This window comes from Apodemus sylvaticus, chromosome X, assembly GCF_947179515.1.
Source record: "Apodemus sylvaticus chromosome X, mApoSyl1.1, whole genome shotgun sequence".
Classification (NCBI taxonomy): Eukaryota; Metazoa; Chordata; class Mammalia; order Rodentia; family Muridae; genus Apodemus; species Apodemus sylvaticus.
Window position 1 is genome coordinate 145,833,281 of NC_067495.1, and position 12,195 is coordinate 145,845,475.

General features: G+C 37.6%; 1 protein-coding gene across 1 annotated transcript in view; it reads left to right on the forward strand.

Annotated features, from left to right (window-relative positions):
• The window catches only part of Aff2 (ALF transcription elongation factor 2), a 495,719-nt gene that overhangs the window by 134,828 nt on the left and 348,696 nt on the right, over nucleotides 1-12,195 (forward strand). The window contains exon 3 of the mRNA XM_052170362.1: nucleotides 952-1,818. Within this exon, the coding sequence (XP_052026322.1) occupies nucleotides 952-1,818 (867 nt within the window). The remainder of the gene's footprint in view (nucleotides 1-951; nucleotides 1,819-12,195) is intronic.

The window sequence follows — 12,195 nt, forward strand, 5'->3', positions numbered from 1 at the left end:
CCTTTGCCTCTGGTACTATAGAGCAGCAGTGTACTCCATTTTGAATTGAGTTGTTTTCTTGATAGTTTTTTATTGTTGTTCTTTATTATATTTTATTAGCCCTGTTGCAGAGAGATAGTTGGTAAAAAAAAAAAAAAAAAAAAAAAAACCTTTTTACATTTTGTAGGCTACTGTTTTGTCTGAAGGACTATATAATTTACAGTTTCACAAAGTCCCATTTATTGATTATTGATCTTAGAACATGTGCAAATGGTGTTCTTCTCAGACTGTCTTTTACTGTGACAATGAGTTTAAGGCTATTTCCAACTTTCTATTCTATCAGGATCAATGTATCTGGTTTTATGTTGAGGTTCTTGATCCACTTGGACTTGAGTTTTTTTAGGATGAAAAATATGGATCTATTTGTATTCTTTTACACACAGAAATCTGATATAACTAGCACTATTTGTTGAAGATTGTCTATTTATCTTATGGATATTTCTAACTCCTTTATTAAAAATATCAAGTGTCCATAGGTCTGTAGATTTATGTGTGGGTCTTCAATTCAATTAAATTGATTACTGTGTCTGTCTTATATAGTATCATAGCTCTATAGTACAACTTGAAATTGGGGGTGGTGATACTTCTAGAAGTTCTTATATTATTTATTATGGCTTAGGATTATCTTGGTGTGTGTGTGTGTGTGTGTGTGTGTGTGTGTGTCTCCATATAAAACTGAAAATTGTTCATTGAAGGTCTGTGAAGAATTCTATTGGGATCCAAATGCCTTTTCAATATAAGATTTTATTTTCCTCATTTAGCATACAAAGTACGAAATTACATGACAGCATAGCAATTTTAGAAAGTTTTCTTTATTGATCTATATAAGGCATCTTATTTGACTATTTAATGTTAGGAAGCAGACATCTATTAATTATCTCTCTTTCCACCCCCATCTTTTTGTTACTTTAGACAAACAAAGGGGATGCCCTTGCCAACCGAGTCCAGAACACTCTTGGAAGTTATGATGAAATGAAGGATCTGCTATCTAACCATTCCAGCCAAAATCATCTGGTGGGCATCCCAAAGAATTCAGTGCCCCAAACTCCCATCAGCAAAAGTGAAGCAAGCTTTTATCCAGAACAAAAGAATCGAATGATCCCTTCTCAGCAGGAGAATAATCATAACCGCTCCTCAGCACCAATGCCTCCACCTTCAGTAGTGATACTGAATTCCACTCTGATACACAGCAACAGAAAATCAAAATCTGAGTGGCCACGCGATAGTCACAACACTAGCCCTGCACAAGCAAGTCAGGCCAGCAGTCAACCAAATAAGATGCAGGCATCCACACAAGACCCACCTCAAACCCGTCTGGAAGACTTCTTTGTCTACCCAGCTGAGCAACCCCAAATTGGTACAGTTGAAAAACTTAACCCAACTGCAAAGGAAGATAATAACCCTAATTCAGGAGGAGAAGATGCTTTCAAAGAAATCGTTCATTCTAATTCACCAGAAGAATCTGAATTTACAGTGCAAGCACCTGGGTCTCCCCTAGTTGCCTCATCTTTATTAGCTCCCAGCAGTGGCCTTTCAGTTCCAACATTCCCACCAGGGCTTTACTGCAAAACAAGCATGGGGCAACAAAAACCAACTGCATATGTAAGACCCATGGATGGGCAGGACCAGGCAAATGAAATCTCTCCAACACTGAAGCCTTCCATTGAATTTGAGAACAGTTTTGGAAACCTCTCCTTTGGATCACTGTTGGATGGGAAACCCAGTGCAGCCAGTTCAAAGACCAAACTACCCAAGTTCACAATCCTACAAACAAGTGAAGTAAGTAATTTTTAAAGGTTTCTTTTATTTCATAGTTGGGTTTTCTATTTTCCCTTATCAACTACTTGTGACCTATTCATTTATCTTACTGGGCCTGAGTGCATGGATGTCTTCATGTGTTTGGTACTTAATATATGGTAACTTGTGACCCAAATAAGGAACACACTGTAAGCTCAGTTAAGTCTCCATAATTTGTAATGATGAAATGCATGGTTGGGTTGAGTGAATGAAATAGGGTAGTTATGGAATGATTTTAGAAAATTAACCTTTAATAAAATTATGTACAACATGAAAGCATTTTCTAGAATGAATGCATTAATGTTTTTTCTTTGAAACAAGACATTACATAGCTAAGGTTGGCATCCAGTTCACAAAGAAAGAAACACTGATCTTAAACTCCTGATCCTTCTACCTCCCTCTTCCCCCCTCCCAAGTGTACCAAATACAAGCACATACCACAATACTCAAGGCCTAGCACAACAAGGCATTTAAAATATATCTTTCATGTCTTGCCAGTCTGTTTAGAGGGGTATTATTTGCCAAGGTGCTGATATTACATTCTTATTTCCCAGGCTTCTTTTAGGTGCCACTTTCTTTCACAGATACCCACATAGCCCTTTTTATAATTTCTTCTATCCTTGCTGTATGTCCAAAAAAGTCTCACTGTGGTTAAAATTACTAATACTTTGTCTAACACAAGAACCATTGCCTGTAAATGAGAAGTCCAATAGGACCATAGCCTCTTGTGAACAAATAGGTAATGAGTATGACAGACCTTATGGATCCTGAGTAGAAGGCTTCCTGAGATGACTTCATGTATGCAGCTGCCCACTCCCATTTCAAGCACATAGTTTCTAAGAAGCTACAGCCTTTTGTGTTAGATTTCTGTAACTGGTCACAAGAAACTTGAAAAACCACAGGAGAAAAACACATTAGCATTCTTTTTTTTTATTCGATATAATTTTTTATTTACATTTCAAATGATTTCCCCTTTTCTAGCCCCCCAGTCCCTGAAAGTCCCATAAGCCCCCTTCTCTTCCCCTGTCCTCCCACCCACCCCTTCCCACTTCCCCGTTCTGGTTTTGCCGAATACTGCTTCACTGAGTCTTTCCAGAACAAGGGGCCACTCCTCCTTTCTTCTTGTACCTCATTTGATGTGTGGATTATGTTTTGAGTATTCCAGTTTTCTAGGTTAATATCCACTTATTAGTGAGTGCATACCATGATTGATCTTTTGAGTCTGGGTTACCTCACTTAGTATGATGTTCTCTAGCTCCATCCATTTGCCTAAGAATTTCATGAATTCATTGTTTCTAATGGCTGAATAGTACTCCATTGTGTAGATATACCACATTTTTTGCATCCACTCTTCTGTTGAGGGATACCTGGGTTCTTTCCAGCATCTGGCAATTATAAATAGGGCTGCTATGAACATAGTAGAGCATGTATCCTTATTACATGGTGGGGAATCCTCTGGATATATGCCCAGGAGTTGTATAGCAGGATCTTCTGGAAGTGAGGTGCCCAGTTTTCAGAGGAACCGCCAGACTGATTTCCAGAGTGGTTGTACCAATTTGCAACCCCACCAGCAGTGGAGGAGTGTTTCTGTTTCTCCACACCCTCTCCAACACCTGCTATCTCCTGAATTTTTAATCTTAGCCATTCTGACTGGTGTAAGGTGAAATCTCAGGGTTGTTTTGATTTGCATTTCCCTAATGACTAATGAAGTTGAGCATTTTTTAAGGTGTTTCTCTGCCATCCGAAGTTCTTCAGGTGAGAATTCTTTGTTTAACTCTGTACCCCATTTTTTAATAGGGTTGTTTGGTTTTCTGGAGTCTAACTTCTTGAGTTTTTTATATAGATTGGATATTAGCCCTCTATCTGATGTAGGATTGGTGAAGATCTTTTCCCAATTTGTTGGTTGCCGATTTGTCCTCTTGATGGTGTCCTTTGCCTTACAGAAACTTTGTAATTTTATGAGGTCCCATTTGTCAATTCTTGCTCTTAGAGCATACGCTATTGGTGTTCTGTTCAGAAACTTTCTCCCTGTACCGATGTCCTCAAGGGTCTTCCCCAGTTTCTTTTCTATTAGCTTCAGAGTGTCTGGCTTTATGTGGAGGTCCTTGATCCATTTGGATTTGAGCTTAGTACAAGAGACAAGGATGGATCAATTCACATTCTTCTGCATGCTGACCTCCAGTTGAACCAGCACCATTTGTTGAAAAGGCTATCTTTTTTCCATTGGATGTTTTCAGCCTCTTTGTCGAGGATCAAGTGGCCATAGGTGTGTGGGTTCATTTCTGGATCTTCAATCCTGTTCCATTAATCCTCCTGCCTGTCACTGTACCAATACATTAGCATTCTTAATCATTGAGAGTTATAAGGTCCGAATTGTTAGACATTCCGAGTCAGTGTTGACTAACTTACGGAAGCATGAGCCAATGAGCTCATACTTCATACTTTAGCTTTTCATCTTTTCTTCATTCTCGGTAGCTATGTTGATGATGACTTTGGTGAATGATCCAAACACAAGGAAAGGGGCCTAGGACACATGGTTGCATTTTGTGGATCTGTGTTTTGATATTATTTCAAATTGAGGTGATTTTGTTTTTGTATTATTATTCATGAAGTCTTGTCAAGGTTGCACCTACATATCTCTCTTATCTGTCTCCACTTCTCTATACCCAATGCTTTCTCAGTAGATTGATGAAACCTTTACTAACAGAACCCCGCTGTACTGGCTAGTTTTGTGTGTCAACTTGGCACAGGCTGGAGTTATCATGGAGAAAGGAGTTTCAGTTGGGGAAGTGCCTCCATGAGATCCAGCTGTGGGACATTTTCTCAATTAGTGATCAAGGGGGCAGGGTCCCTTGTGGGTGGTACCACCTTTGGGCTGGTGCTCTTGGGTTCTATAAGAGAGCAGGCTAAGCAAGCCAGGGGAAGCAAGCCAGTAAGAAACATCCTTCCATGGCCTCTGCATCAGCTCCTGCTTCCTGACCTGCTTGAGTTCCAGTCCTGACTTCCTTTGGTGATGAACAGCAACGTGGAAGTGTAAGCTCAATAAACCCTTTCCTCCCCAACTTGCTTCTTGGTCATGATGTTTGTGCAGGAATAGAAACCATAAGATACCCTCCTTCCTATATCACTTCTCTTCCAATCAGTCCTTTCTTTATGCAAGTCAGTCCCTTCTTTTGATTCTTCAACACATTGTCATTACTATCAAAATAAAAGTCCAGTGTTCTTAGTTCCAAGTCTAAGTCTTTTCATACTGTGACTTGACTTTTCCTCTCTGGTACAAAGGGAAGTGTTTGGTAGAAAATGTCTTCAGATCTACTAAATTGTATTTTTTCTGCCTGTTTCTTACTCTCTTCTATTCTTATGTAGTCATTAAGGAAGCTTAATCTTAATTTCTTCAGCATGTCTTAATACTGAGTTTTAATATTAAAAAAAGAACTAAATATGGATATGCTTTGAAAGAAGAGGACAATAGTAGGGAATTGAGTCACCAAGTACTCTTTGGAAGCAACCCTATCTGAGGCTCCTCGCAGCAGAAAATATGGAGCATAGTGATCCATCCCATATACAGTTACCAAGCCAACACACTATTGTGGATGCCAACAAGGGCTTGCTGACCGGAGCCTGATATAGCTGTCTCCTGAGAGTCTCTGCCAGTACCTGACAAATACAGAGAGGGATGCTTACAACCAGTCATTGAACTGAGCACAGGATCCCCAATGGGGGAGCTAGAAAAAGGACCCACAGAGCTGAAGGGTTTTACAGCACCATAGGAGGAACAACAATATGAGCCACCCAGTACTCCCAGAGCAACCAGGGACAAAACCGTCAACCAGATTGTGCACATGGAGCTGCCTGAGTTACCCATGGCTCCAGACACATAGGCCACAGAGGGTGACCTTGTTGGACATCAAAGGGAGGAGAGGCCCCTGGTCCTGGAAAGGCTGGATGCAGCAGTGTAGGAGAATACTGGGACAGGAAAGCAGGTGAGGGTTGATTGGGGAGCGGGGGGGTTGGGGGGAGATGTGTTATGGAATTTTCTGGGGAGAGGGGAACCAGGAAAAGGGACAACATTTGAAAGGTAAATAAAGAATATATCTAATAAAAAATGAAAAAAAATATCCTTTGAACCTTCCATTGTCTTAGTATCTACTACGGTCCTCTCCTTACATTGCAGTGGCCCCCCTCAGGACTGAGCTGCAAGCAGTACTGCTCCATAATGCAGTCTGCTAGGCTGTTCTATAACTCATTAATAGAGTGACAGGTCACCATCCAGCTGTATCTACTCTATTGTAAGCCTCACTCTTATAACTCACAAAATAGCTGACCTAGACACAGAGATAACTTCATGGTTTTTCCTTCATGCTGCAACACACAGAACAAGAAGCACACTTTCTGAGTGATCTGGCATCATCTCTGGCTATAACTATTCAAGAAGCAGCCATGTGCATGCAGCCTTAGTGATGGTTCAAACTGGCTCTGGTTCAGCATTGTCTAGAAAATGGATCAGCTGTAATAAAGTCGTAATATGAGATTAGGGAAGAGAGTGTTTATTTTAAAAATAGAGGTCTCAAAGGATTTCAAATGGATAAAGAGTAAAGTTTAGAGCCCTAAAATAAAGGGAATAGACAGATTTGAGGGGCAATGTGAACCAAAATTAAGAGGAAAGAAATTGAGACCTTAGAGATCCCAACAGAGAACTTAGAAGGCTGTAGATGAGAATGTGCACATAAATATAGACAAGGTATAGTATTATGGAGCTTTGAACCTAATGGAATTTATGTGGCTAAAACTGACAAAGTCTGAAATTTTACCCTATTAAATCTTGATGGACTTTTCAAAAGTATTTAGCATTAGAATTCAGCTCCAGCTCAGGGTGCCAAGATTTTCAGTCACTGGATTCTGGATCCCTAGTCAGTCCAGCTATCTTTGATGGGTTGCAGTATTACTTTGAATTATTACTCTGAACTCTTATCTACATAGCAATTTCAGTATTTCTCTAAGCATTTGCACTTCTTCCCCTGGCTATAGTCACAGGAGCTGACATGTGTTAATGAATATGTTATTCATTAACTAATTAAATGGCCTGGTTAAGGAGCAGGGAAAATTAAATGATACCACTCATACCATTCAAACTCATACATATACAAAGAATCAGATATGATAATCTTCACATACTCACAAATTTAATTTTTTAAAACCTGATATGCATGTGTGTGTCCATGTTAATTTAGGTCTATACTTATTGGGGAAATTTTTATTTCTGGTTCATAAAACATTTCTTCACTTCTTAAAATTTCTACACTACATTAAAAACACCAAATGTACAAACCAACTCTATGACAAAAGGTCAGTTGTCCAATTGGGGCTTAACATTTACACAAATAATAAAAACACCATGTTCAAAATTTATTAACGTTTTATACCCCCCAAAGAAGAGTAATGTACCATATAGTTGAGAACAAAAGAATTTTCTAGAAAAATGTGTCTGAAAACTGTAAAAGCTTTATTTATACTCAGTGGAAACTGAAAGTTGTTTGCAAATTATATTTTCATAAAAACAAAATTGTTAATAAATAGATATTTATAATGATTCTGTTACAAATGTTTAGTTTTATTGTATTTCCGTTTTTATTTTACATTTTGTATTATGATGAAAATATGCTCATGTGAATAGCTTTGTATTTTTTTGCAATTTCAATTTCTAAGTGGATTTGTTTACAAATGAAAGGCCTATATTCAATATATACAAAGAACTCAAGAAGTTAGACTCCAGAGAGACAAATAACCCTATTAAACCCTGAGATTTCACCTCACACCAGTCAGAATGGCTAAGACTAAAAACTCAGGAGACAGCAGGTGTTGGCAAGGATGTGGAGAAAGAAGAATACTCCTCCACTGCTGGTGGGATTGCAAGATGATACAACCACTCTGGAAATCAGTCTGGTGGTTTCTCAGAAAACTGGACATGACACTTCCGGAGGGCCCTGTTATATCACTCCTGGGCATATATCCAGAGGATTCCCCAGCATGTAATAAGGATACGTGCTCCATTATGTTCATAGCAGCCCTATTTATAATAGCCAGAAGCTGGAAAGAACCTAGATGTTCCTCAGTGGAGGAATGGATACAGAAAATGTGGTATATTTACACAGTGGAATACTGCTCAGCAATTAAAATCAATAAATTCATGAAATTCTTAGGCAAATGGTTGGAACTAAAAAATAACATCCTAAGTGAGGTAACCCAATCACAAAAGAATACACATGGAATGCAGTCACTGATAAGTAGATATTAATTAGCCCAGAAACTCTGAATATTCAAGACACAATTAACATATCAAATTATTCCCAAGAAGAAGGAAGGAGAGTTCCCTGGTTATGGAAAGGCCTGATGCAGCATTGTAGGGGAGTACCAGGACAGAGAAGTGGGACAGGGTGATTGGGGAATGGGCAGAGGGAAGAGGGCTTATGGGACTTATGGGGAGGGAGGAACTGGGAAAGGGGAAATCATTTGGAATGTAAACAAAGAATATAGAAAATAAAAAAAATAGAGGGAATGATTTATTCAAAACTGGAAGATAATAAAAAATACTAAACATATTCTGGGGAAAGACATGTTTGTCTCCAACTTAGGTTTTGAGGAGAAGGGCCTAAACAACATCAACAACAGCAACAAACAATAATAATATTTATCTCAAATGTATAGTCAGTGTGGCAGTCAGTCACAATATAATTATCCACTAGATACTTCAGTTTTTCTGACTTAATGTGTAATCAGAGAACTCTAAAAATCCAAAATTAGCCTTCTTAGTGGTTGTCCAACATAATATGGTAGTCCTTTATACCATAAATATACCACCAATAAAAATAAACACAGTAAGTCGTATTATGTATTTGTGCATATACACACATACTCATGGATATATGTAGTGATAATCAAAGCAAAAGACACTATCAAATTTCTGAGTAAAGGACCTGGGAGAGGGTTGGAGGAGAAAAGGGAAAGAGGAAAATGATGTAAGTCTATTTAATTTATGATGTATTTTATAATTCCACCAGGAAGTTCTGAGTCACCTTTGTTTGTTCTCCACTCCCTTATAAGAAAGAACATCACATTCCTTCTGTTCTGAACTGTAACTTTTCCTCTGTGGGACATCTCAAAGCTCTTGCCAAGAAAAAGTGTGTATGCCTGCTGCTCATTCATTTCTCCCTTTGTTTGCCCATTAGAACTAATCAAACAGTGGTACATAGAAACACTGGCATTAACACCATTTTGCTTTCCTGATTTTTCTCTTTCTTGTTTCTCCACGTCCCACTGTTTTCTCATATGGAACATTTTCTTTGGAATATAGCCTCCAGCCTCCTGAGAAACTGTTAGCCACATCAGCCTTTCTTCTCAAAGTTAAAGGACTGTTGCTTTCCATACATTACTCTTGGTTTTCTTTGTTTTCAAATCTGTTGTCATTGCTAGTATGTGTGTGTGTGTGTGTGTGTGTGTGTGTGTGTGTGTGTGATTGAAAATAAATCAAAAGATTATTTAATCCTTATGCAAAGCAACTTAAAATGTGTTCTACAAATATAAGTGATCACCATTACTAAGGATAAAACTTAAAATATGACCATTTATTAAGTTTAGTGATTCTTCGTGAGAAAACTGAAAGCAAATATTTCTATGAGGGAATATGTGATATAGTCACAAAGCATGATTTCAATGAGTTATGCTGGCATATGAGATCTACTGGAGTGTCATGATTTGTGAAATTAAGAGTGCTTTTTACCTTTTTGGACCTCCTGTCACACAAGATTAGACTGGTTCCTTGGTGAGATCAAATTGTCTCTAGATCACTGAAGGTGCACTTCTCCTTGTCAGGTAAGCCTACCTCAATTTTGTTTGTAAACTTAGTTTAGCCTGTCCATTCCAGTTTTCCAAGATTATCCATATGGGGTCAGAATAGGGGCATGTAGCTCTTTACACTTCACATTACCACCTTTTATAGTAATCTAGGAGTTACTGACACTAGGTAAATATGAGCAAACTGAGTCTAATTTGGTTATCCTTTGAAATTAAGCCTAGAGGATTATTATATTTCATCTTTTTAACAAGAGATATATGGTGCATTTCATACAAAAGCACTAAGCTTTGGGCTCATCAAAGCCCTGTACTCCTTTCGTTACCACTCACTAAAGTAATGGAGGACAGAGAATATCTATTTTCATATTATATCTAAGAAAATATTTAGACAGGTTCAATACACAGTGACATGATAAGCCCTTGCAATGTGTGTTCTAAATCATCCTGTTATTACTGGATACATCTATTAGTTCAGTACTTTCTGAGACAGCCATAAAAATGATAGCCTTCATTCTGTGTAAAAGAATAAGAAAAACTGGCAGGTAGAAAACCATATTGATCCCACTAAAATAGTAAATACAACGGGCTCTAGAAATGAGTTATAAAAATTTTTACGGGTGCTATAAGTCTGTTTCATATTTATAATTACCATGAAGACAAATAATCCTTAATTAACCATTGTTTTAAAAATGGAGTATGCTTTGATTGTCAAATTGAGCTTATAATATGGGCAACAATGTCTATTGCTTGTAATATAATGTCTCATCTTGACCTACTCTTCATAACAGGACCTAAAATTATCATTATTCACTTTGCATGTATGAAAAACTAAGTCTCAAAGCAACTAAATTTCCTTTGGCTAAAATCAAACAGCTGCTGAGGTCAACATAGTTGACCATGCTGGACCTGAAATCTAGGTGCAAAGTTCCATTTATTTGATGGAATTTAGTAGAAGGTATAGCAATGCATGCACATTGGTCACTTTCCTAAAAGTAGATTCTTTGTTAGCACATATAGAGCATGGATATAATGAGATGAATTCAGCCCAACTTAAAATTCCCTGGGGTTTATATTTCAAAAGTCTGGGATTGAATACACCAAAAAATCAGTTTTTTCTCATGAAAACAGGTTACAGTCACATGTTTTTCATTTACAAATATGTTAAGAAGCTGTGCTTTTGCCATATTCTTAAATGAGTAACATATGATACAACTTGTTAGAGGACATGTTTTTGTTCATAGGGTTTCAGAGTTTCTGTTACTTTGGTGGGATAACTTTAACAGTATGTTCAAATAGCATAGCTAACAACCAAGAGTTTTGTGGCCAAAATCCCAACATTATTATGATAAATACATGTATATATGAAAGACTAGTAAAATTTGAACCCAAGAACAAGCAATTTGAGGGGAAAATATTTCTCTCAAATGCTGGAGATCCTGGAATACATTAATTTTACAATTTAGTATATGTACGTGATAAATGTACTTAATAAGGAATAAATAGATAGAGTCACTAACTTTTTTCATACACAATAAATAGATAAATCTCATAGTACAAAAGAATGCTGGAACATGATAGACTGTCTACTTCAGAAAATACCCGTGTGAATATGAATACCTATGTTCTTAGGTGGTATAGATTGAAAGGGTGGTAGAAAAAAAGACCTTTTTAGCTCATGGCTTTAACGATGAAGGGAAGTTGAAGTAAGGCTTTTGAGTAATGCATATGTTGATGGAAAAAGTATATCTTAGCCTCCTGAAATGGTTTGCATAAAGACCCAGCTTCCTATGATTTTAAGGTATCATGGCAGCTCACTGTTTCAAATGGGGGAGGGGGTCATAATGGCATTTTACAAGTATTAAAATTTCTTGAAAAGTTTAGTCTTGGCTGTCATATCATATAGTTTCAGGGATCACTGTTCAAATGGAATAGCTTGAGAGTAATAATTTCTGGAGCTGGGTAGAAAAGTGGTACTGTCTTGAAAGTACAACTGTTGTTTGCTCCTTTTGTCTGTATTCACCGAGGACTTTACATAAGCTTACTGGAGCGATTTTCTTTCTCTTTTACTTTTTTTTTGGCTGAGAAGTTCTAACAGTCTTTCCATGGAAACCTGACCAAGAAACTGACAATAATGTTCTCCTCAAAACTGAGGCATCCAAATGTTCTTTGCATAGCTATACTTATTTATTAGAATAAATGTAGCCTTCAGATTCTTGGTAAGATAGAAGAATCTAATTTCCCTTCTCACTCAAGGTTAATAGGTAAAATGGGTTCATTGTACACTCTAGTCTGAGTCCACAATGTATCTTAGATATGTGTAGAGAAAAAATTGCCTTTTGAATATTTTTTTATTCGATATATTTTTTATTTACATTTCCAATGGTTTCCCCTTTTCTAGTCCCCCACTCCCCAAAAGTCCCATAACCCCCTTCTCTCCCCCTGTCCTCCCTCCCACCCCTTCCCACTTCCCCGTTCTGGTTTTGCTGAATACTGCTTCACTGAGTCTTT